Source organism: Astatotilapia calliptera, chromosome 19, assembly GCF_964374335.1.
Source record: "Astatotilapia calliptera chromosome 19, fAstCal68.1, whole genome shotgun sequence".
Lineage (NCBI taxonomy): Eukaryota > Metazoa > Chordata > Actinopteri > Cichliformes > Cichlidae > Astatotilapia > Astatotilapia calliptera.
In genome coordinates, this window is record NC_137440.1 from 26897134 (window position 1) to 26924130 (window position 26997).

A 26997-nucleotide genomic window follows, 5' to 3' on the forward strand; every position below is an offset into this window, starting at 1 on the left:
AAAAGAGGAGCAATAAGACGGTATGTGCCAGATTGACTTCTTTCACTTGCTATTGATGTTTTATTCTGTACAGAGGGACAATTTGTACAAAATTAATCTAGATATATATATATATAACACTACATGAAACAAGGTAAATCATATATACAATATTAAATGAAGCATATAGTACAGGTGACATACAAAAAGGACACTTTAAGTTATGTTTTGGAAATAATATGTTAAAATTAAAAGATCTGAGAAGATCCTGCAGAGAGAACAAGCCACCAAATCGTTTTTAAATCATCTCTTCTCGTCACGGTTGACTTGTTTTTCAGCACTAAAAGGAAACCTCCGACCTCTGACTCAAACTCATTAAAATTCATTAAAACATCTCTCCCAGCAAGCAGGACTGTTTCATAAACAGAAATCAGTTTGGTGAATGGCATTCCTCCAGGGTAAAAGGTACATGTTTAACATGGTAGTTTTAATTTACATCTTTTTGCATTCAAGCAAATACAGTATTAATACAGTTAACAAGCCAAGTCACAATGTCAGTTTATTTTCAGCATCTGGTATTTTTGCGGCCGTTTCACGCCGGCGTGTTTCAGCGCGGAGCAATCCGAACGGCCGGAAAAAAGAAAGAAAAAAAAAAAAATCCAGAACTTGACATCCACACTATTAACCTCCAGAGACAATACAAAGAAATACAACACATCGAATATGAAGACCTCTAGCAGACCTTGGTTTAAACAATGGTACTGACTGGAAAATATTTCCTGAACTTTTAAAATCTTCCTCGCTGAGAAGGACACAAATTATAAAACCTACAAACTAGAAAAGTGAAAGTAGGACTGGTAGCAAAACAAACATGCTACGTCTTTACATTTGGTAACTCTTGTGGTAGGGCTTGAAAAATCAAAACAAACAAACAAAAAAATCGGAATAACTTCTGTTCGATAATAAACCAATTCCATATTTAATTCTTGGAGGATATTAAACCAACTTATTCAATAAACATAATGAGCAAATGTTCTGAGTAATGCTAAAAACCAACAAGTTGAGTTGCAGGTGTAAATTCTCTATTCAACACAGGAAAACTCACCCTCTATTGCATTCCCCTTTACATTTTCCCCATTTATTTTATATAAATATATTCATACCCTATCTTACATCATCACGTGAATGCACCATGCTCTGCATTTCTAGTCAGCAGGCACCTGTTACATGTGACTGAGAGCTTACAACACCTTGCTACAACCAATTCCAACAATATAGGCAGCAAATACACAATTTTCATGCAGTACCATTGTTTGAACTGTAGGCTTCACCATGGTCTGTTTTTTTGTTTTGCTTTTGTTTTGTTTTTTTAAATATTGCCAATGAATGTCAATTAGCAAGCATACAAAAGAACGGCATATGGCACAAAACAATAAATGAAAAGTGTCAAGATGTCCACAGGACAACTAAGTCTTTACTATCCATCTTTTCGGGAGATTGCAAGGCTAAGGACAGGCCTCAGTTTGGTCTTAAGTGGAAAAAGAAACCAAAACAACAACAACAAATAAAAAAAACAAACAAACCCCAAAACACCAGTGACTGGAAACAACGTCAGGTGTCCCTGTTAAAGTCACAGATACAAACATGGATCGAACAGAACACAACAGTCTTGGCACTGACAAGATGCGTGTTACAGCAAAAATAAAGAAAACATACAACAGGTAACAGAAAGTTGCATCTTCTATCTGAACCAATCGGGTCTGTTTTTGTTCCCTTTGAAAGAAAACAAAGAAAAGACTAAGAGACGATCCTCAGACGTTTAGTCAGGCAGTTCCTAATTTTTTGTATCCATCCATTGTGAACACATTTGTAAGAAGGAATGAAGAACCTGTGTTGTGCTGTCTGTACTCTCAGGTTCCACATTTACAGTGAGCGCACCGTGACGTGAGAGGAGAATGGAAGGTGAACAAATGAGGAAAATGATGAGAAAATACGAGTCTAAAAGTCACACACATATACTACTACTCCTCTTCAAATAAAGGAAAAAAAAAAAAAAAAAAAACCTGAGAAAGCAGAAATTGGAGGGAGGTGGATACAGGTTTTCTGTGCTGGAGCAGCAGGAATAAGGAAAACTAAGTATTCTGGGGGAGGGGACTGACAGGAGGGATGGAAAGCCCAGCTTGGATCACCAGTGTAACTCTGGCACCCGGGCATAAAAGATGTCCATGGCTGTAGAGTGTAGGAGGGTTAGTTGAACCAAGAGCCAGCAGATTGTGGGACCTAGAGTCCATCGTGGGTGGTCAACATGTCTTCAGCTCTGCGGTGGGACTCCAAGGCTTTTGTGGTGTAGATATCCTGAGGCAACTCCGATTTGCGTCGCATCATGGGTCGCTCTTTCCGCTGCTCATGCTGCAACTGTTCGAATAACAGAAAAGAACAATAGCCGAAAAGTTGGGCTCATTTTTATTTTCAGGATTATTAAATAATCTTCAGGACAGCGACAGATATCATGATCCAAGTTACAAACTACACAATAGCTGAGTTAAGATTTAATGCAATATACTTTACACAGTTTTTAGTCATTTGCATAATACTGAACTCTAAACTACCATCACAACACACACACACACACACACACACACACACACACACACACACACACACACACACACACACACACACACACACACACACACACACACACACACACACACACACACACACACACACACACACACTTTCCAGTAGTCTATTGTAGCTAACAATGTAATGTTGCTGATCTCACATTTCACTCACAGTAGACTATAGAAAACATATCAAATGGAAAAAAAAAGGATAATGCTAAGAAAAGAAAAAAAAAGTGACTTGTTTTTAATTTGATGGCAGCAACACCTCAAAAAGTTGGGAGAGGGCAACAAAAGGCTAGAAACTTAGTGGTGCTTCAAAAGAAACAGCTGAAGGAACATTTAGCAGCTAACTGGGTTAATTGGAAACAGATCAGTAACATGACTGAGCATTAAAAAAAAAAAAAAAAAGCCTCTAACAGAGAGGGTTGTTTTTTTTGTTTTGTTTTTAGAAATAAAGATGGGCACATCTGCAAAAAACTGCATCTAAAAATTGTGAACAATCTCAGGATAATTGTCCTCGTTGTAAAATTGTGAAGACCTTGGAGATCTCATCATTTATAGTGTATACCACCAAAAGATTCACAGAATCTGGAGAACTCTCTGTGTGCGAGGGACATGTCTGAAGATCAACACTGGATGCCTGGGATCTTTTGACCCCTCAAGCAGCACTTCGTTAAAAACAAACATGACCCTGCCATGAAAATCAGTGCATGAGCTCAGGGACACTTCTACAATTCACCGTCTGTGAACACAGTTCTCCGTGCCAGCCGCAAATGCAGATTAAAGCTTTATCATGCAAAGAAGAAGCCATATGTGAACATGATCAAGAAATACTATGGTCTTCTCTGGACCAAAACCAGAAAACTGCTCTATGGTCAGACAGATCGAAATGTGACATTCTTTTTAGAGAACAGCTTGCACATGTGAAAAGGCAATCTCAATGTTAAAAGAGTAACAAGTGGTCAGATTCAGAATATGTCTTTCAGTAAAGGCCTTGCATATTTCAGCAAGACAATGTTAAACCACATACTGCATTCGAATACAACCGCAGCTCATAGTAGAAGCTGAACTGGCCTGCCTGCAGCCTAAACGTTTCACCAACTGAAAACATTTGGTGCACCATGAAACAAAAAGACAAACAAACACACAAAAAAAGGAAAAGACAAAAAAGACCCAGGACAGTAGCTGGAATCCTATAAGGCACAATAATGGGACAACATTCCTCTCCTGAAAGTCCATTAACGGGGTCACCTCACATTTACAGTTTAAAAAAAAAAAGAAAAAAGAAAAAAAAAAGGGAGGGGCTACAGAGTGTTAAACATGGCCCTCTCCCAACTGTCTGAGATGAATGATGTCTACCATCAAATAAAAAAAAATAAAAATTTTCTTAACATTATATTTCTTGAGTGTAAATACTTAATATTTTTTGTGCTCTACCGCAAATAAAAAATGGGTTTATCTGCATTTTACAGTTTCCCAACTTTTATTGAATTGGAGTTGCAATAGTAATAATGAATAAAACTGCTATCTGTAGCTAGTTGTGTTTAAAGTATTTGGTAATTTTAAGGGGAAAAAGAGACAGAGAGAAAGTCAGGTTTACCTGAGTTGCGCCCTCCTCAACTGTCTTTTTTAACCTCTGAACATCTTCTATCAAAGGGACATCCGTCTCCATTGCTACAGGACTATTGAGGTCAGAGGAATGAACATAGATAGAGAACTATGATGAAAAAAAGAAACAAAAAGAATGGAGAAAAGACTTTCAGTTGCATGCAAAGAAGAATTAATCCAAAAGTCAGTGAATGATTTAGAAAAGGAATAAGAGTGTGTCGGAATCAAAATGATTGAAAACATTAAGTAATGATTTTAGAAATTTGAGTTTTTACTAAGGAAATATGAAAAATATTGTATCAGATTTAGAAAATTAAAAAAAAAAAAAAGATACTAAACTAAATATTTGATTGTACCTGAAGCACAATGAAGCCAAGTCGTGCTCTTTGGGGTGGAAATGTTACGTTTTTGCTGAGTGTATCTGGGAAATATACTCATTCATATTAATACCAGCTCTCATGGCTATGTTGTAAATAAGCTACAGCTAGCAGGTGCTTGTAGCAACTACCTTAGCATGAAACCGCTAGCCAGTCTTATGCTAAGCTAATGTAATCAGATGCTAGTTTTAGTTCCCAGTTTAGTCTAAAGGTATAAAAGTGATATCAATTTTTACACTTGAATGCTGAAATATTCCTTTAATGACGCCTAACAACGAAACACCATCGTATTTCATGCTGATTTTAGTTTTAAAGAAATTATTTTGGATTCCTAACACCACATTTCTAGCCAAATTAAAATGACTCCCATAGTTTTTAGATCTCTCGTAGAAGGATAGAAATTCCCAATTCAACCATTCACCACAACTACACACTGTTCCTCAAAGATCTTTCCACTGTTACTAGTGGTATTACTAGGGAGGGAAAAATGAATCTCTAAGCTGGGTTTTAAACAAATACCACTAAACAAAACCTCAACAGGAAAGAACAGAAAGGAAACTACAATTCAGCAACACAATTTTACACACAGGACACGCAGAAAACACACCTGGACCCAAGTATTTGGACAGTTTTACACATTTTCAGTTTTTCCTTTAGGCTCTGTATTTCGGTAATGACATCAGAGATGGTAAAATAAATTCCAATGAATTGGCTTAATTGGAGTGTGTATGCACTAGCACAGAAAGAACATTGTATTTGACTGTTTTAAAACAGTCCATTCACTCAATCAAAACCATTATTTTTACAAAAAATGCTAGGGGTTTAAAAGGACAACCTGGCCTTAGTTCTTTATGAGGAAAACATATGTAGCATTTGTTTTTAAGCCATATTATGCATTTTGACTTCAGTTGCATATTATGAGACTGAATCTGGTCCTTGAATTTATTATTATTTATTTACCAATTTACCGGCAGCACTTCAGCACAGAGACTATCTGTCCAAACAGTTAGGGTCAGGAGTGCATATCATATAGTTTGACACACAAACAGACTCACAAACAGTTAAGAAGGGATTGTGCTTAAATAACTTCACATACTGCTCACCTGTGGATTTGATTTGGCGAGGTTCTCAATCTTGAGCCAAGCCTCTTCGCGTTCTTTTGACTTTGCCTTTTCCCTGTTTAACAAAGCACCAACCCATCTGTCACTAAACGGTTCCAATCCTCTGATTAATGTGAAATCCAACACAACAATTCATCTGCAGCATTAAGGCTTACTGTAATTATGCCCCACTTCAGCATCGGTTTAAAAGACTGAAGGAAGATGAGACTTTGATGCTTACTTGTTTTTCTCAGCCCTGTACTGCTGTGTGCAATCATCAAAGAGCTTTTGATTCATCTCCATGAAAAGCTTCAGAGCGTTGTAGATGAGGCCGTGGATGGTCCTATGAACACAAGGAATAGGTATTGAGAGTCAAATAAGAGCAGCAGCATTTGTGTAAAGGTCACTTTTGCCCTGGAGGATCAAACCTAAAATTATTACTACAGACAGACTTAAAATTTAAAACATACATTTTAAACAGGTGGCATTAAATGAAGCATATTGACAGAATGAGTGCAAACATATATAGGGATTACGTGCCCTTTAAGCCAGTTTTAATTTGAGTCTAGAGTGATGTGAATAGAGTTGAGATATGAAAGTTCAGCAGATGAAAAGTAACTGAGGGAAATATGTGAACTACTGTGCCAGGCATCATGTCAGATTGATGTTATGTGTAATCAAAAGTACACACAGAACCATCTCCACACGAGATGCAGCTTACTTGTTCCAGTGGGTTTTTGAGTTGCGGTACAAAGCGGGGAACATAATTGGCAGAATCTTTGCTGCGTTGTCGCTGATCAGGCTCATGATGTACTCGTTGTTCCAGTAGTACAGAGCTCTCTCGGCCACCTAAAGAGAACATATACAGTGTTTTTTAGGAGTCACAGCCACTACAACTTAAGCACTTCTTTGCAGGGTTATGAAAATTGTGATTATCCATCCGGTACCTGAAAGTGGGGGCTTGAAACACATTTGGCCAGCTGTCTGAAGAGAGGCTCTTGCACCTTAACAAACTCAGAGGGCTCAATAACATCCAAGATCTCCTCCAGCTCATTGAGGAACATCACTTCCTTGGGGCTGTGAGTCTTCGGCCAGTACTTTAGTAGAGCCATTACCACCTAAATAACCAATCAGGAAGAATAAACAGATAGCAGATTTGAGCTTAAAAATAAGGAAAATACACTGAAATAAAAACAAGGCATCACAGTGTAAAAATCAAACAGGCGCATAAATTACAAAGTTTCGACAAACAGCATAAAGCTAAATGAGAACTACCCTAGCATGTTTTTATTAGACATACCGGCTCAGTTAGAGTGCTGTCCTTCTCCAAAAACTGCACCACGCAGTAGGCCAGCTGCAATTCACAAACAAATACATTCATTGGACAGTCAAAGTATCTGAACCAATGCACAAGCAAATTAAAAGGAAAGGGGACACGAGTCGACTGGCTGAGACATGTAGTGACTGAATGACCTGCTGCTCTCATGAAAAGAGGAGTCTCTACACAAATCATATAAGGACAAGAAAATATGTATACGTAAATATTTTTTTAAAAAGTTTTAATTAAAAATATTAAAAAAAGCTTGTATGGCTTACCTGTGGATGGTAGACACTGAGTGATTTGACTTTGTGCAGAGGCAATAAAACCTTCAACAGGAAAATCTTGTGCTCTTCTTTTAGTGGTAAGGCAAATCCATTGATTATGCTGTCAAAGAGGGAAAAAAAGAAAAACCCATTAAAGAATCATTAGAACATCTAAAACACTGTCTGGCATGATGCAACAGCTTGAGAAGAACTTACAGCCTTCATATTCAGAAAGCTTTTACATTTAGTTTAATGTGTTTTGTACTAAAATAAAAAACAACAACTCAGATTTCATAATAAGCACAAGGACACCTTGTGCTTATTATGAAAGCCAAAGCTCGCACACCAGCGCCATACCTTCCAAGTATTTCCAGTAGTTCAGCTATACCGTTATGGTGCTCTGTCTCATAGATAAACCTGTAAGAACAAGTTCAGACTTGTTCAGTAGCAATAAACAAACTCTTGATAAAGGAGCAATTAGCTTATCCAAAATGAACTCACCTATAAAAAATGTTATTGATCTGTTTTCTGATGTATGCTCTCAGCCCCAGGAACTTTCCATAGATCCTGTGGAGGGTGGTCTTGAGAAAGTCTCTCTCTCTGGGATCCTCACTGTCAAATAGTTCTAGGAGCTTTGAGAGATGAAAAGTGAAATGTTAATATTATTATTAATATTATTATTATTATTATTTATTTTGCTTTACAAACTTTTTGGTTACTACCATTCTCATGATTTATTTTTAACCACATGATAGATTTTCAGAGTTCCGTGAAAAAAATATTAGGCCCTCTTTTTTACCTGCATAACAAACTTCTGGTCGATGTATTTCTTCGCTATGTTTGGCTGGAAGTCCGGCGATTCTAAAAACCTAAGGAAAAATTCATAGACGAGCTGCAACAGACAAAAGCAGAATATATGCAAGCACATTATAATCAATCTCTGAGTGTCTTCTAGGTTAGAAATAAACGTTTTTCGACTTGTGTGTAGAAAACTGAATGAATAAAATGTCAACCTGGAGGTGAGGCCAAGCAGCTTCAAGTGTTGGCTCATCCTCTTCAGGATCAAACTCTGCTCCAGTTGGGTTGGATGATGGAGGCAACGTTCGAAACATATTCACAGCAAACTGAAACAAGTAAAAAGGAAAACGATAGCTTACTGTAAATGTTTATGTTTACTGTAAATGACTGCATGCAATTTAAGCAGACTTCCATTTGTCGTTTTGTTAGGGAACGATATGAACTACAACTTTAGGATAATAAAGAGATATTTTTGACATAAAATATTGCCCACCGTTAAACTAAACATAGTTATAAAAGATATTTCAAATAAATAAAAAAGAAAAAAAGACTGATTGACCATAAAATATGTTTTCCTTCTAGGTAATGGTAGCTTTGTCCTTGTAATTGGGCCCCAAGGGTTTAGCCCACAATAATCCAAGTATCTTGTGTTTCTGGTCTCTCAGTGTCAACTGACTCCCCTGTGGGCTTCTTCCCCACAAAGCAGATCATGGGACAGTGCAGGTGGCCTACTAAAACACTGAGTGCCTTGTTAGAAAAGACAGGCTACAAGGTAGATAGACTGTCTGCACTGTGCTGTGCTGCACTGCACTTCAACCATTAACCAAGGGCACTTTCTTCATTTTAAGATGAAAAAGAGAAAAAAGACGAGGGGAAAAAAAAAAAAAAAAAAACAAGAACAAAAGCCACAAATAAAAAGAGGGCACTGCATTTTATGTAACCTCTATATGCATTTCTGAACATTACAGGTAATCTTTTCAAAATGGGAACAAAGTTATAAAACTCATGAAACAACTGAGCTTTATTCTCTCAAACAACAAGTGAGCGTAAAACTCAAATATTCTGTTTTGTTTTTATGCTCCATTTAACCGAGTTAAATGCTTTATTGTTGACGTGAACAGATGAACGCAACTGGATACAATAATTCACAATTATATTGTTTCCATCATAAACAATTTAATTTAAATTCATATTTATCATAAAACACCGACAACTCAACAGGGCCTTCATTCAGACAAATGAGCTGGCTGACAATGGTGTTTCCATGTTATGTTCAGCTCTTTCATGTACATCAAACAATGAGGACTTAATGAGCAGTGTTATGGCCCGTCTAGGGGTGGCCAGACCACAACATAAGGGTGATCCATCCTCGTCAGACCACAAGCAGCAACATCATTATCAGAAATCTGATAATGATGTTTAATAAATCATTATCAAACTTTACCAATTGTGGTAAAGTTTGATAATGGTTTATTTACAATATGTTGACTCGTTATTAAACCAAATGATAGCAACTTGCCTCCCCAACTAAGAAAAACCATGACAAAACTATAATCAAACAAAAAGGCAGTCCATCCCTAGGTGGACAGGCGAACAGCACTGGGCAAGTGATAAAAGGTCTGCTGATTGGGATGAGCCTAGGATGAAACAGCTTTATTTTGTGGTCTGGCCACCCCTAGATAGGCCATAACATATTTGGGGGCTCCTCCGGAAGTTGAACCCGGGACCTGTCACATTGCACAATATGAACTAATAAACGGTTAATTTAACTGAAATTGGGTACAAGTCAAATAGACATTAGACCACCAACCCGCTGAATAAATATACAGATTGGCACGCCTGTAGAAATAAGGAAAAGGTTACAAATAATGGCCGATTACTGGTGAATACATTAACCCTATAATGTAACCACGTACAATGCAGGTCTTTACATGTTACATTTTGCTTTCAGGAGGAAGTGGATTGCGTAAACAAACATGTAGATTACGTGTTTGGCATAATGCTATCAAGCAAAATGACAACAGTTGTTGTCTGCGGTGGCGTGACGTGCAATAACATTTCTGGGCAGGCAAATCTCAGGATGTGGTGGATCCGCATGGAATCGAATATGTGTGGTGCTCACTTACTTACTGATCAATTAGTGCATCTCTAGTTAGCACAATTCCTCCTGTCATAACAATCTTGTTTTACTTTGATTCTTTTTAAAGGTTAAGTTGCTGCCGCAAAAAATGAGAAGGCCATTCTTTCATTACTTCCTAAACAAACCGCTGTAGCTCCTGAAAATATAAAATGCATCCCTCTGTGTGCCAAGAGAAAGTCCTCTGCTGGAAAAGACCCCTTTTAATGTAAGAGCTTTCATGTGCCTTTTCTCTCTCATTCCCAGTGGCTTTAACCTACTTCATTCTTTTAGAAGAAAAAAAAAACTCATACAAGTGATGAGAAGAGATTTTCTTGTTTAGAAAAGGCTTACACATCAGTAATGCAAAGTTAATACTAGAAGAAAGCAAAAACTCAAATTTACGCCTTCAACTTAGGATGCTTTCTTTATATATATATTTTATAGTGTTAAAAAACCTCACATTGCTCGTTTTTTACTAAGTCATCAGTAAAAAAACAAAAGAAAAGAAAAAACCTTTCAGTTTCCTATCTGGAAAAACAAATACTGGAAGAAGCCTCCGTAAAAAACATTTAAAACCCGGATGGATTCAAAAAAAAAAAAACCAAAAAAAACAAAAAAAAACATGATGTACTACACAAACGCTCCACTGAAATCTTATTGGAAACATTAGCAGAGTATCAATATTTTTAGCCCAAGTTTCTGCCTCATCTTTAGCATTAGGGACAAACCTAACTCCCTTCAGCTCTACTGACCATGTGAACCACCTCCGGGTAGATGGGCTCTGTGATGACGTTCCTGTTGTGGGTAATGTACTCCACCATTTCGCTTAGAGCCGCCCGCTTCACTTCCTTCCATTTCAGGTCACTCAGTGGGTCAGACAGGAAGTCAAAAAGAACGCAGCACTGTCGCAGCTTCTGGATGAAGAGCTTCTCCTGTTCCGCAGGGGCCACATCTAAAGAAACATGGAGAGGGGAGGAAAAAATTAGGTGGGTGAAGAAAAGGCAGAGGGAGAAGAGTCTTGGGACAACTGAACGAGTGTTGAAGGCTGAAAAGTGGTGATGAAATAAAGTGGTTGAGAATATAGAAGAAAGGAGACGTATGAGGGTGAGTGAGGGGGTCACAAGAGAAAGGAAGGGAGGCGGTTTATCTGTCAAGGATGACAGCTAAAACTGCAACATGTAAAATGGCAACAAAGTGAAGAGTAGCAAATGAGTCACGAAAACTGAGGGCGCTGAGAGAAAGACTAAGATGGTTAGGCTAACAGAGCAGAGCAGAAAAGACAGGATGGAGGATAGAGGGAGAAGGATTTGGGAACTAGGTGAATGGTCACACTAACCATTTCACACACACTGAGAGATGTCTAAAGGAACCTTAGCTAGTCATTACATTTGTCCATGGTGGTTTGAGGACTCTCTGTTTTGCTTTGATTCCAGCTGAGCTCAAGAGCACAGGCTTACAAACAAACAACCTTTGCCAAAGTGCACACTTCACACATGAAAACCCAAGGAGGAAATAACCATTTTCAGTGCTACCTGCTCATGGGGTGCAGTAATAACACATAGTGACACCATAATTATGTAGTTACTTGACACAACTTTGATGTAGCCCATTTCTTTTCCTCTTTTATGATGTTTAATGTTACCTTTGAAAGTCAGAACTGAAGAAAAGTCTTCACAAAACCCCAATGCCAACAGAAACCAGCTGCTTATCCAAAAACCATAAATGCAGACCAAAATTCTGAAAACAGAACTGTATTTTTTTAAATATTGTAGGCATCTACAGTAGCAATACATAAATAAATAAATAAAATAAACATACCTAGTTACTAAAACTTACAGTGGTATTAGATATTCACTTGCAACCTTACTGATGCCAATAGTGGCATCTTTGCTTCCTCCAGCTGACATACAGCAATGCTGCAGTCAGGGAGGCACAAAGCTCCGCCCCCACTAGCAGCTGAACACTGAATATTAGCATAACTGGGTGAAGCATCTTAAAGACCGACAGCCTGGGCTCTAAAATAATTTGAGAGGTCAGTAAAGCTTCCATTTCAACAACACTTAAGTACTAAACATTATCGGGGTGGTGGATACATTAAAATTAACCATTTAACTATTAGCTATTACTCACATGAGCTGCCTCTATCATTAAGGCAGCGACTAGTGGCTATGGCTAATAATAAAGTGACCGTTTATTACTGTTGAAGCTAGGCAGCAAACTAGTCTGGCATGATGCAACAGCTTGAGAAGAACTTACAGCCTTCATATTCAGAAAGCTTTTACATTTAGTTTAATGTGTTTTGTACCAAAAGAAAAAACAACAACTCAGATTTCATAATGCCCATGTGCAACACTAATAAATAAATGTTAAATAACAGCAAAAAAATAATTATTTGCCTAAAATGTGGTCTGTCTCTCATAAGTCCTTTTTAAAAAAAACTTTTGCCTCTTAATTTAGTCTTTTTTTGTAACCCCATGTGGCATCACAAATAGTATTTTTTTGAGTATGAAGTTTAATGCAGTCTAATTTAATATACACGATGAGCAACTTGCAGTAACACAGTCCTCTGTTCAAACCCAAGATCCCTGATCTGTCTTTTCTATGTGGTGTTGTCGTATTCCTTCCCTGCTTGTGTGGTTGTTTCTGGAGCTCTTTTTTTTTCTTTTTTTTTCAGAACCATGATAGTTAAATGTTGTTGTTGAAGTGAACTTGAACAAGAAGTCAGGGATTCATAAATGTGACTTAACATTATTTAACTCATTCACTGCCAGCCATTGGCAGTGAATGAGTTAAACCCATTGACTCATTCACTGCCATTGACGGCTATAGACGTCAATGGCAGTGAATGAGTTAAGTGTCCAACTTTTTCAACAAACAAATAAATGCACCTTAAAATACCCCCATGCCCCCAAAATACACCATATATGCTGACAAGCCTAAAAAGAACTAATCAGTGAAGGTGAAGCCTTGACTGAGGGCTGGCACTTAAGACTTGGATGCAGCCTGCACTGGGGGAGGCTGATGATGCTATGGGTGACTAGAGGTACATCATATATATGCACAGCAACGGGAGGGGGGGGAGGGGGGAATCCCATTTGTCTTCCATGAGTGTACTGCAACTTGTGGGCTTAGAGCTTACTATTACTGAGATAAGCAAATTAGGTTGTGAGGCAAATTATGATTTATGAATTTAGCAGAGGACTAAAATGAGAAAAAGGTGTGCATATGCACCAACCAGCTACCAGCTGATAACACTAAACTGAGCACTGCAAACTGGTTACTTGAAATCAACATATAATCATATTATTCTGAGATTAATTAATTCCATCTGGTCTCATTATGTTTTTCCATCTCGTTTTTAATTACAATTCAATTAATTAGCAAATAAACAAACAAGCAGGCAATCATTGCGACTCGATAGACACTTAGGAGGAAACAGCTAAACATATTCAGCTTTGCCCTACTTTTACTGAACCTACACAAAGAGCGACTAAGTCAACAGCACACTATAGAGGATGGTGCACATGCACGCGTGCACACAAAGCCTGTGTGTGTCACATTCTTGCAAACAGGCAGATTCTAGGTAAGAAGAGAGATCTTCTATTCAGACATAATGGAGACTTGGCTCGGACACACAAATACACACACACACTTCTGCAGTGTCAGTTTCAAGTTGGCCAATTTATCATGATGACAGTAACAGATTGGGAATTCCAGAGGAGAGGGCAAGTGTGTGCACAGCCATTATCAGCCACTTCCATAAAGATTTGGCAGTCGACGGGGCTGTCAATGGAAATAACAAGGAATGAGAGCTTCATCCAAGATATACATCTTTTTTCATTATCCCGTCAAAAGCAGGTGAAAACCATTTCCCAAAGTTGACACAGCGGTTTTTTTTTTTTTTTTTTTTTAGAAAAAAGCCTGTAGACTAAACTTGAGGAGCAGCATTTTAAACTCCCAATCTGAGATAAGTGGAACTGTAAGAAGGCTTAAATTAACATTTATTATCTTTTTAAGCACCAAAGTCCTTAAGTGAACCATTTCTATCTATAGCCTATAAGAACTGTGTTGTAACATATTTGGTAATTGGACCTGCAGGACACAAAGCTGTCCAGGGATGAGTTGCCAGGCTTGTGGCACTCCTATCCGGTTGTTCAGTCTGACGTCACTAGCCGTGTCTGGGTCTAAACTCCGCTGCAGGTCCATATATCAAACGATCACTATGGCATTACTGAGAGTTGAAAAACTGTCTAAAGTCTTTCATCTTTAATAAAATGATCAGCGTTCTGCTCTACCAGGTGTAACAATTGAGTTTAGCATCCAGGCATCCATGAAAACGGAATTTATGACATTTAACGGAGTTAGAAGTTAGCAGGGAGTTAGCTCGCTAGCTTCTATCTAAATACAATATAGCATGTCCTGACTGCAGGGTTTTGGATACAAATTAAAACGTACAGCTCTGCTATCACTTCCAGCATAAATGAAGACAGAAAACTAAACAGCAGTGACGTTTGTAGGGTTACTGAAGTTGGGCTAGCTGGTATATAATGATTTGCTACGTGACCGCTAGCGACATAGCTATGTTAGCATAATATAAACAAGCTAACTTTTTTTCCACTCGATAAAAGTTAACGTGAGTTTTCTCGGTGGTCAGGAACAAATGTAATCGCATGGCAGGATGCTGTAAAAGGACCAAACTTCAGCCAGGAGAACAACTGAGATAATCCATCCACAATACGAAGTTAGTCATTCATATACTGCTGCATGGTCTGGGCTGTAGTTACATCCTAAGGTTTTAAAAACTGAGCTTAAATAAATGATTAGCGGTAATAAAAGCCGAGGGAGGTCAACAGGGATCACTGACTGTTTTAGGAGCTTTTTGAGATCAAATAGAAGAAAATACATAACATTAAACATGTTAACAACACAAAAGCCATATTAAACGCAGACTACTTTAGACCCGGAAGTAGGATTCGTTGCGTCATCACTGAACAACCGGATTACATAAGCCTGTCTGTCTGTCTATACTGTAAAGTTTCTGTGCACTCCTAATGTACAAACCACGTTGTTGTGTAACACATAAAAAGGCCCAGTGTTGTGGTCTCAAAAATGATGTTAACCATAGTGTGACTTCTATTAATATAACTCATAGAAGCCTTAGGTGGGAAGAAGCATGTGCATGAACACACAAGCCCAAGCATCATGTTTTGTGGAGAACAGAGAAAGATTTATCTTAATACCCCTCAATTCAATCCAAGATAATAAATAAGTGGGAGTCACATTGGAGCCATAGTCAATACGGTTTCCTCTGTAAATGGGTCAAATGAACAGCTGCTAGTCTGAAGCCGGGACGGGTTTGGCAACCTGCCTTATTGACGGTACGATATGATCAATGTAAACACTGACCAATTACTATTTATAGCACCACAGAAAGAAACTGTGTCATAGGTGTGACAGTGTAGGAGGAGCCAGTTTGGCCACTTTCTACCATTTCAACAAATTTGAATGGGTTGTAGGCAACACCTAAAAATACATCCATGATATAGATGCTGTCAAGTGCAGCACCCGGATGAAGGTCCCTTTTATTGTTTGGTAACAGTTAAAAGATATGCATCATTGACACCCTTGAGACACATTTATAGCTCGAGCTTCCACTGTGACTAATAATGGCGAGGAGTGCGTCTCAGCGCTTGCTGTTTAAATAATGTCTGACGAAACATAGCTTTGGATCGAGCACCATGTTCATGTTTTCAGAATATTTGAGAGACAAAATGTATCATCACACATTTCATTTGTTTACTTTGGGCTTATTTTTCACAAACTAAGCACATAAACCCACATTTCTGTCAAAGTACTGGTGGAGTGCCTAATTTACCATTGTTCAGCTAACTGTGTCAAAGTATAGTGTGAATGCATTTGCTCTGCTAACAATACTTGTAGTGTAGTGCGTGGAAGGCTCAGTTAATCTTCTAAGACTAGGCAAACATAGATGCAAGTCTTCAAGTCTATCCCCGAGATGAGTCACCATATGCATTTACACACCTATACAAGTGTAAATACGTTTTTTGTTTAGTAACAGAATAAGTATCTCACAAAAAAACGCAAGAGGAAGAACTGAATTGAAACACAGCAATTAGCCTGATTCATTCATATGCCAAGCGTGAATGGCAATCAGTTTCAGCTGGATCGGGATTAAATTTGCAAATGCTGGGATAAGAGATGTTTGATCTGAACACGGCTGGAACGATGGACTCACAAAGAGAAGAAACAGAATGAGAAAGAAAGCCCGATTGTACCACAACACTGTTGTCATTCAAGGCATTTGCCTCTTTGGCTCAATAGAGAGTAATCAATAATTGCCTAAGGCTTCATCTAACGCTGGGCTGCACCCGGAGTACAGTGGTAACAGGCTGGCCCTTTCAGACATGACTGAATACATTGTACAGGCATTAAGAGGCAGAGTCCGATGTTGTAATCCTAAAATATTGCTGCTATGCTCTGACAAAAATGGCTGGGTCACAGTGTTTTGTTTACACGACGTGCACCCGTGAGATGCCTTCTGTTTTGAATTTCTTGTTTTGAGCAAAAGGTTGCCTTTAAGCATGCCACTGGCAAGCCGGTAACAAGGGAAAGGGGTGGGGGAGCTGGAGAAAGGGGTTGCAGCCTGCTGCAGAGCAGTGGCTGCCTATAGCCCACTCACTATAAGATGACAGAATACACTAGGCCAGTTAAGAGTCACCGAGAAGGTGAAGCCATCATACAATAGCTGACTTCCACTTATCTCTGCCTTACGGACAGCGATTACCAGCTGCACAACAAACCCAGAAATACACAATTACATCCAAACACAAGAAAAACTAAAGAAGAGACCCTTCCCTAGGCTATGACCTCACTTCCTTTGACATCACTAGCTTGGCGGGGGGATGGGCAGCTAGCTACTAAAACCAGATTTTTTTTATGTAGCTCCCGGATCTCACGGCTAACCACCGAAACATTAAAAAGCAACGACTGCTTCTCCGATAAAACCGCTCGCTTTCTAAAACTAAGACGCAATAAGCGTACACTAAACGGCTGACTAGCCAGGCCAGTGAAGGGGAACAGGAGCGCAGCAACACACATCTCTCTCTCGCTCTTCTTAATTTCCATAGGACAATACAGGAAGAATAATTTGTCCTTACATACCTCTGAAGTGCACAAGAGCCACCGGCTGAAACGGCCCATTGGAATTGGGTGCATCCACAACCATCCTGTCTCCAGATTTATTGCATGTCAACATCTAAACCTCAACCAGGAAGGCGATTCCACTCAGGGCGAGAGGCCAGCCTCCATTTTAGCACAAAAGCAGATCAGAAAATGAAGCTCTGTGCCGCTGGAGGGAACTGGCTAGGTAGTGACGTAAACAGCGAAGGAGCCAGCTGATTGGCTGAGTCCATGTTGCTCTGGCTCAATCGAGACGAGGACTGCTTCGAGAGAAGGGAGATGATTGGATGAGAGCTTGCATAGGAGGTGGGTCATACGTCGGATTTTTTATTTTTTTTATTTTTTGGTTTTGCTCCTCCTTTCCACTCACTGCTCTCCTGTGACGCTCTGCAAAGCAGGCCCTGCTACAGATCTTAGATCAGATTAACTTGAATCTTTTCTACAGTTCAGCCATTAGCAGCGGGTTTGGCATAATCTGACTTAGGATAAGCAGCTGGAAATAACTTACTCTGAGAGAGAGAGAGAGAGGCCCTGGCTCAATCTTCAAAGTCTTTCATTGTTTCCTCCTGTCATTTCTCCTTGGTTCTTTATCAAAGGGAGCTGGAGAAGAGGGTCAGGTGGGGGCTAAAGTCTCTGGATTCAATGAGCAACACAGACAAGCGGAAACCACATGAGAACTGAGACCTGGACGGCTCAGGGTTGAAACAACAGTGGTCTCCAGCAAGAAGAGCCACAGAGAGCCAGTGGAGGCACTGCACACAAGATGAAAGACCCATTTATAGCATGTAAAACAATGTGAAATCAAATAAATATAAATAAGATGAAGCTACAATAAAATTTAGTTGGTGCCTGACATACTTTGTGAAAGTGCCTTACGAATCCCACACTGTTCTGAGCAATGGCAGGACATACAGCATTATGTTGTGAGTGATGCCGGCATTCTTAGTACAATTAGCTGTAAGCAGGAAATGAAAGCGAGAACACAGAAAATTAAATGCATAGAGACACAGAATAGAAACTCCAAACAGCAGTGGTTTCCTGTCTCACAATTTACCTGATCAGACAAATGTTAAAGTTAATTAGAAATATGAGATAAATACTACATATCTGAGTATGCCATGTTCTACATTAATCTGTAAAATGTAGTAGTCGGCTATGCTTATTTCTTCAGTTACTGTTAATAACGTGACAAATGTTTTTGTTTGTGAATAATTACTTTGGGAATGTTTACTTCAGCACAAGTAATTCTTGCAGACACTGAATGATTAATCTGCATTTCATCTTTACATAATGAAGAGGCTGTCCTGCTTTTCATGTGATTTATCAGAGGACACAGTGAAACCACATTCACACCACAAGACAGACTAGGCTTTTCATAACAGAAAGGGCTTCACAAAGCCATTTTCACAGTCATTTAAAAACAAAGGGACCGTGCTGTGTTGCAACAATGGACATAGTCAGACAATTAATTGGAATTTAATGAAGAGTCCAACAAAAAGGCCAAGATGTACAGTATGTTCCAGCTATCCTGAATCTCTTATTAGTCAGTGTTCGTCCCATCCTGATGCCACTTAATGAATGTTGGACACGTTCAAATAATGTACAAATCACAATTAAGCAAACATAGAAGAAAATGGATTTACTCTAAAGGACATTTGTTGCACAAAAATGTTTTATTTAAAAGACACGTATATTTTGCTTCCAATGAGAGAGACTTTGTTACTTTTACAGTGGTCTTGAAAAATAGTTCTTCGGGCATTTTGAAGGTCTTTCAAAGTTTTTTCAAAGGACCATTTTCAAAGGAATGGTCATGTTTTTTCACTAAGCCACTTAGCACTGACCTATGAATCATTCAAGCATAAAAAAAGCCCCTAACACAAGGGATGAAAAAGAGTTGTCCCCACACATAACAGACAACTTAGCAAAACACCCTGTGTTGTACCAGTGCCAAAGACTTCACGCCCCAAGGACCTCAACAGCTACAGGCCGGTGGCTCTGACATCCCACCTGATGAAGACCCTGGAGCGGTTGGTCCTGGCTCAGCTTCGGCGCCTAACAAGCTCATCACTGGACCCACTTCAGTTTGCCTACCAGCCTGGCATTGGAGCGGATGATGCCGTCATTCACCTCCTACATCGTTCCCTCGCTCACCTGGAGACCGCTGGAAGCACTGTGAGAATCATGTTCTTTGATTTCTCCAGTGCCTTCAACGCTATTCTTCCCTCGGTTCTGAAGGACAAGCTGGAGAACTCTGGAGTGGCCCATCACCTCACTACCTGGATTTTGGACTACCTCACTGACCCGACCACAGTATGTGAGAACTCAGGGCTGTGTGTCGGACAGGGTCGTCTGCAGTACGGAGGCCCCAAAGGGAACGGTTCTGGCTCCGTTCCTCTTCACCATCTACACTGCAGACTTTTCCCACAACTCCACCCAGAGCTTCCTGCAGAAGTTCTCTGATGACTCTGCAATAGTTGGCCTCATCACTGATGGGGACGACAAAGAGTACAGAGGACTGACCCAAGACTTTGTGGACTGGTGCCAGCTGAACTACCTCCAGATCAACGCCAGTAAAACCAAGGAGCTGGTGGTAGACTTCCGCAGGCACAAACATCCTCCACTGCAACCACTGAATATCCAAGGTATGGACATCGAGGCTGTGGACAGCTACAGGTACCTTGGTGTTCATCTGAACAACAGACTGGACTGGACTCATAACTCAGACGCCCTCTACAGGAAAGGGCAGAGCAGGCTGTACCTGCTGCGGAGACTCAGGTTGTTTGGAGTGGAGGGTCCACTCCTGAAGACCTTCTATGACTCTGTGGTGGCCTTAGCTATCTTTTACGGTGTGGTCTCTGGTCATCTCTGCCGGGGACAAGAAGAGACTGAACAGGCTGATCCGAAGGGCCAGCTCTGTTCTAGGATGCCCTCTGGACCCAGTGGAGGTGGTGAGTGACAGGAGAATGGCGGCTAAGCTGTCATCACTGTTGGACAACATCTCCCACCCCATGCAGCAGACTGTGACAGCACTGAGCAGCTCCTTCAGTGGGAGACTGCGGCACCCACGGTGTGGGACAGAGAGATTTCGCAGGTATTTCCTCCCCACTGCTGTCAGACTCCACAATAAAGACTTTAACTGATCAAACACACACATCCACACATGTGCAATAACACTAAGTGCAATAATCTTCTCTGGCATCGTTGTATTTTTACTCAGTTGTATATAGCATTTGTATTCTATTTTTATCTTATTGTATATTTTATTCTATTTTATTCTACTGTGTATAGTATTTTATTTTATTCTATTCTGTACAGTTGTGTACTGTATTTATTCTTATTGTATTCTAATTTTTGCTTCATAACTTTTGCACTGTCCACTTCCTGCTGTGACAAAACAAATTTCCCACGTGTGGGACTAATAAAGGTTATCTTATCTTATCTTTGGCATATCTCGCAAGGCTGTGCAATGTGTCCTTAAAAATTTTGAGGAAACTGAATAAATGGATCACAGAAGCAAAATGGCTTAAAAACTGTCTACAGTAGATGAAGCAAAGGCCTGACACAAGATGGGATAAATGCATCTGGTTCTTTAGTTGATCCATTTACTGTTCCCTAAAGCTTGATCAGGAATGGTCTTAGTGGAAGGGAGGCTGTCAATAAGCCATTCTTAAGGAAAAGAACAAGGAGAAAAGGCAGAGGTACACCAAATTACACAAGAACTGGACTCAAAATGAGTGGCAACAGTGATGAAATTTGACATTTTTGGTTCAAATTATTGTTAGTATGCATTCAGGCTCTGTCATGGTTTGGGGCTGCATGCCAGCCAGTGATGTTGGAAGCGTCTGAGTGGCAACAGTCTAATTTCTTAATCTGACAAACACACTCTCAGTGCAGTAAAAGCACACAATGGTACATTATCAGTCATGAACTGTCCTCCTCAGAGCCTGAACCTTAACATTAATGAAGCAGTGTGGGATCATCTTGGCAGAGAACCGAACAAAAGGCAGCCAACATTCAAAGAAGAGCTTTGAAAGTCCTTCAAGAAGCCTGCAGAACAATTCCTGAAGACTACTTTAAGAAATGACAAGAAAGCTGCCTAAGAGAGTTCAGGCTGCATTGAAGAATAAAGGTGGTCACACCAAATATTCACTTTCAAGTTTAATAGAATTGTACAAACTCTGTATTTGCCTTATGTACTGAAATTCCATGTATGTTTGCACATATTTCAATCAATCGCGACACCTTTTTCTCATTTTTCTAGCAAAATATATGCCTCAAGAGTTTTGCACAACACTGTATATTGCTTCACTTATAACTGAAAAATAAATGTCTTCATTATTTTAATAGGTAAAAATTTCTCTTGGCAAGTAATTTCTGCATTAGCAGGTACAACAGTAAGTTTGCTTTGGGTTCTCTGCACCTCATTACAGTGTGAATTAAAACTCACTGAAAAGAAGCACCCAGTGACACAGAGGAACATATTAAGCAATTAAAGCAAAGGCAGAGGCGAGGCAGGCCAAGTGTATTGCAGTTTTTATTCTTGTTGTTCTCTCTCTCAGGGGCCAAAGCCTCTCCAAGAGGTGCCATTACATTCCACAGCCATGACAACGGGAACCAGTATTTACTGAAAGCTGCCACTTACTTCTTGCAAATTGGACATACTCAAAAGCTTCAAATACCACTGTTACTCTATGGGAAATACTTCTGGTTTCTGAGATCTAGCGTATTAGTTCACTGTTAAAACTCCCACTCAAAACCCACAGCACAATTTATCCTATTAACATGTCTGATGGGTCAATTATACATTATGCCTCCCCCCTACTTCCTCCACTGTTGTACAAAAGTGTTAAAAACACAACAGTAAGCCATATTGTTGCACTTGGTGACACACATACAAAAATTGTCTTTTACTCAACAGATATACTATTTACACCTTTTTAGAGTCACAAGTCCAGTGAAGTCATACAAAAAGTAATTCGTTTGTTGAAAAAGAAATCTATTTGAATAATGCTACTTGTCTTATTCTCAATGTACAGTCAGCCATAGGGCAGTAAGACTTGAGATTATGCTAGAATTCAATGAAAAATCTCAACATTACAGCTCCCAAAATAACAGCTCTTTCATTTTCAGTCAAAAGGTGGCAGCACAGACTGGGCCATCTGTGCAAGAGGCTTCTGAAACACAAAGCTACTACTAAATGTTTTACTAACACCTGGAGCAACTTGCTGTTTACTCGCCTTCATTAAACATGCAACGTTGTCCTACTGACAAGATTTTGTCCATCTCACCAAATGAGACCATGTGAACCCACGGTTGCACTCCATGTAAGAAAGAAACAGACAAAAACTTTCATATATGCAGCAGCTCTAACACATGCATGACCTTTGTAGACTTGTAACATGTTTCACTTTTCATTACTCTCAAAAGCATACACACACAAACAAAATACATACAGGACTAAAGTAGTTTTGTCTGTAGTTTGTAGCTGTCTATTTTTATGTATTTGATTACTGTGTGAATTTATTGGGATTCAGTGTAATCTTGGGGCATATCTTATAATATAGTAATATAGAAGAAAACATTTAAATACTTTCCAATAACAGTGAAGAATATCAACCTAACCTCGGCTAAGCTCCTGCACATTGTCCTAATGAAAGACCTTCACAGTGAGCTCCTGCTCAGAGTAAGTCAGTAATTAATAAAGTGTGTGGGTGGTACTCACTTATTTTTTTTCATTCATTGATTAATAACTTGGTTTAAAAAATCTGCAATGAAAATGTGAACAATAATAATCCCAATCAAGTTCATGTACCGGTAAGTGAAGGTGTAACATGTACATATATCTTTTAGCATTTCCATTAATATTCACGTTAACATTTAAAGTTCTTTAGTCTCTGCCCTGCAGATGTCACTGATCTGGTTTTCATGAGCAGGTTTATTTGCAAGAACTCTCATTAAATCTCAGAAACGTGGGTGTTCGGGCCATTTCTTTAAGCTACATGTGGAACTCTCTACCTCCTCACATTCATGCGCTGGACTCATTGATATAATTTAAGACTGCTCTTCAAACTTTTTAAACAAGTTTATTCACTTTGATTGAAACCATAGCCATATTAGCCTTAGCCATATTCTGTTTGTTTTATTGAATTTATTTATGATACAACTTTAAATACTACTTTTAACTAACTGCTAAGCTATGCTCTGTCATGGTATATTTCAGGTTTGCTGTTTTAATTGTATAATCCCATTAAATGTATTCTTCTTCTTCTATTATTATTATTTTTTTTATTATTATTATTATTAAAAAACTCCCAATACATGTCCAATGTGTATTCAGTGCCATCAATATGACTTATGTAATTTTCACAGTCATCAGACAGCTTTATTGATTTGCAGCCATCAGATCACCTCACTGCAGGGTTCAAGAGAACATTCAGTAACAGAAACACAAAGCTAATTATTACTTTTCAAATTATCATTAGATAAACTGCCACACTCTGCCAACCGTGTGCGTGTCTCACTCCACCCCTGTCTGTGCTGCACGCCTCTATTGTTCCTTTGTAGTGTCACCCACCTCATCCAGGTATGAGAACAAAGCATAGCTGGGTATAGTTTACAGGAAACCACTTAGGCCAAATCCTGTCTGTAATGTGGGGTGTAAAGAAAGAAGCCATGAAAGATTGATGCAAATGTTCAAACCTCAACCTAATTCAGAGTCAGCATCCGTGCACTATGTACCAACTGAATCAGTCAATGCTGTAAATTGGCAAACTGACAGTGGAACATGCTTGCTATAATTACAGGTGTCTGTTTGCTGGTTTGTTTAATATTAATACTAAACTGACACTGAAACAAGTACAAGTCTCCCATCGCAGTTATCCACATGGCTTGGCCGGGCTGTGTTATAACATTAGCTTATGCAACATTGTTTATCTGACACGATTAACATTACGGGCCATGCTCAAGCTTACGTTAAATGTTTGATTTGGAGCTTTCTTTTTTTTATTGTTATCCAGTGGCCCAGATTCAAAGATTCTTTCAGTCCATTCGTTCAGTGTTATCTTACATGAGCCCTCCATGGTGGGTAATATCTGTTTCTTCCAGGTACGATTGCAGATACAGCTGATTGCACATCATTTGCATTACAGATAAAGCTGATGGGCAGTCTGCTTAGATATAAATTATGTAGTGAGACCTCAAGGTTAAAAAGATGGTTATGAGGATCCACCAAGGCTATGAATTGTTAATATGATTCCCTTCATCCATAATGGCCAAACGTGCAATCTAAGATAAAGGTCAGCTTGTGTTTTCCAGAAGAAGTGTAGCTTATCTCTGCATATAAGCGAACTGTAGTTGAGCTGCATTTGTAGAAGACAGGAAGAAAAGAAAGACAGCTCCTTTTTGGGATACTGTATACTGAAGGAGGCATACCGGCTAGCTCGGGTAGCTTGTGTAGTTCTCTGTTAGCACTGAGGGGGAAAAAGGAAGTGCTGAACCTCTTCTCCCTCTTGACGGCCGATTGTGACACTGGCTGCTTTACCCTCATCAGCTGAGTTGCAGGAGGCACTTTCTTATTGGAGCCCTGCAGAAATAAGAGTCATAGAGGAAGGGCTCTTGTTACTAGAGCAAGGTAGGGAAAGGTAGTTCCTGCCCCGAAGGAAATGGCACAGGAATTATTTTTCTCAAGTGTCACTGCAGAGTCCAAGGGAGGGGGAGGGGGAGAGGGAGTAGAAGGGGCGAGGGTGTTGCAGTTAAGGCTCAAGTTCCTTTCTGAATCAGATCGGGCGATTCTCAATTAAGCAACCTGATCACAGCCGGCGGTGTGCTGTACTGCATCTGCTGACAGAGATTGTGATGGACCTCAGTGGATAGAATAATTGAACATAGATGGAAAGGATACAGCTGTCAATGGGAACACACAGCAGGTCCAGGAGTCAATCAATCAGATCTTTTCCGAACTCCACTCAACATCACCGATGTACAAATGACAAGGACAAAAATAGCCACGACGATGGCTGGTATTACATGCAGAAGTCAAACAGGGCACAGTGGGGGTAAAAATAGGGATTGAATGCAAGCATTTTCCAAAGAAAATAAAGTCATAAGATCATGCCACAGGTCACATGAGTAGGTTTGCCTGAATTTCACGAGGACAAAAAGCCATTATACTTGAAGAACACAAATGCAACGCTCACAGAAAGCAGTAAAAGCAGTTGTAGTCAAGATAGCGTTATAATATGTGCTCATGATGCATATGATATGCATGACGTCTGAAAACTCATAAATCAACAGAAAACCTCCTCTTTGTCACTTATTAATGCTGGTAAAGCATTTGAACACAATTAGTACAAAGAATTGCATAAAATGGTAAATGGTAAATGGCCTGTATTTATATAGCGCTTTACTAGTCCCTAAGGACCCCAAAGCGCTTTACATATCCAGTCATCCACCCATTCACGCACACATTCACACATAAATAAACAATAAGTAAAAGTATCAGAGAAAATAAAAGTTTTGGCCTACAGACATTAGATCCATGTAGTAACAAATGCTCAGTAACCTTAACTTTAGATCCTCGCTGGACAGTGAGAAGTTTAAAAAAACTTACGTCCTGGTCGCCTGCAGGCCCATTTTTACTCCCAGATTTCTTGGATCTTCCAGATTTGGAGGAGTCCTAAAGAGTGAGCATGGGAATTAATAAAAAGAAAGAAAGAAAGAAACAGATACATGAATACAAATATTCAGCATTCCTATCCAAGTCCACTTTACCTTTTCTTTTTTGCTCTTGTGAGGCATGCTGACATGGGAATCCCCAGTGTCAGCAGTGAAAGTGTGGCCACACACTGACAGCAGGCTCCTGGTTAAAACACGTCTGCTCGTATACACTAATAATGAGGCTTCCACGACTGACCATTCAAACACCATGTGACTAAGTCGGAGCCGCAAGCAGTCATCCTATTTCTACGACGGCTGCACAGCACTACTCACCCTTTGTAGAGATGTAGTTAACAACTGAAACAAATACGGTCTATGTCCGCTGTCAACACCCAACTTACTCTGGTCATAGCTGCACTTTCCAGCCCTAAACGAATGATGTGTCTCCGGTGTCGCTTGTAAAAGTGGACCACCGCCACAAGAGGGCAGGGCTGTACATGGAAAACCGGAGGTAGCTCTCTCTCCCCGTGTGCTCTTTAAGTGATTTGGCTAAAGTTGCTGTAGGATCCAGTCAGTACAATCAATCTCTTGCTTTGGAAAACAGCATATAACAAATAAAAAATAATAATTAAGCGCACTTGTTTCTTCAATTTATGCCCACAATGCAACATCATTCCTACAAATCCTCAGGACTTAAGGTGTGACACATTTAAATGAAAGAAAATACCGATTGAATTTGGCTAAATAGTACTTTAGTTTAGTTTAGTTTTTTTTTTTTTTTTAATCTTGTATTTTTCCTTTTTTTTTTTTTTTTTACAATTAAATCATGAATGCAACGTTTGAACACTATGCTTTATTGTAACTGAGCTTCCGAATCAATAAGTCAACTGAGTAATAACAAAATGTAAAAAATAAATAACTTTTACAATTATTATGAAATTTCACAGCCT

General features: G+C 39.3%; 1 protein-coding gene across 3 annotated transcripts; it reads right to left on the reverse strand.

Moving 5' to 3' along the window:
• Nucleotides 1–1839: 1839 nt before the first annotated feature.
• ppp2r5ca (protein phosphatase 2, regulatory subunit B', gamma a) lies at nt 1840–26364 on the reverse strand. Of its 3 annotated transcripts, XM_026151847.2 has the most exons (16): nt 26162–26364; nt 26001–26066; nt 24824–24974; nt 10945–11144; nt 8289–8399; nt 8075–8167; nt 7777–7907; nt 7633–7692; nt 7288–7396; nt 6992–7045; nt 6639–6809; nt 6413–6540; nt 5933–6034; nt 5695–5767; nt 4207–4323; nt 2070–2394 (listed from the first exon to the last, which is right to left on the reverse strand). In XM_026151847.2, exons 1-16 carry the CDS (start codon nt 26315–26317, stop codon nt 2260–2262), a joined length of 1857 nt encoding a protein of 618 aa, XP_026007632.2. In that variant the 5' UTR covers nt 26318–26364; the 3' UTR covers nt 2070–2259. The 3 variants fall into 3 exon arrangements, with proteins under 3 accessions (XP_026007630.1, XP_026007632.2, XP_026007629.1); XM_026151844.2 differs by lacking the exons at nt 24824–24974; nt 26001–26066; nt 26162–26364 and adding an exon at nt 17375–17916; XM_026151845.2 differs by lacking the exons at nt 4207–4323; nt 24824–24974; nt 26001–26066; nt 26162–26364 and adding an exon at nt 17375–17916 and having other exon boundaries at nt 1840–2394.
• Between the last annotated feature and the right edge of the window lie 633 nt (nt 26365–26997).

Excerpts from the sequence above, each read along its gene's own strand:
- ppp2r5ca (XM_026151847.2), bottom strand. The coding sequence starts at position 26,317 with ATGGTGTTTGAATGGTCAGTCGTGGAAGCCTCATTATTAGTGTATACG. Across the intron at positions 7,908-8,074 it reads ACCAGAAGTTTGTTATGCAG|CTCCTAGAACTATTTGACAG; the intron begins GTAAAAAAGAGG and ends CATCTCTCAAAG. Across the intron at positions 4,324-5,694 it reads TCGCCAAATCAAATCCACAG|TTCTCTATCTATGTTCATTC; the intron begins GTGAGCAGTATG and ends TTTTCATCATAG.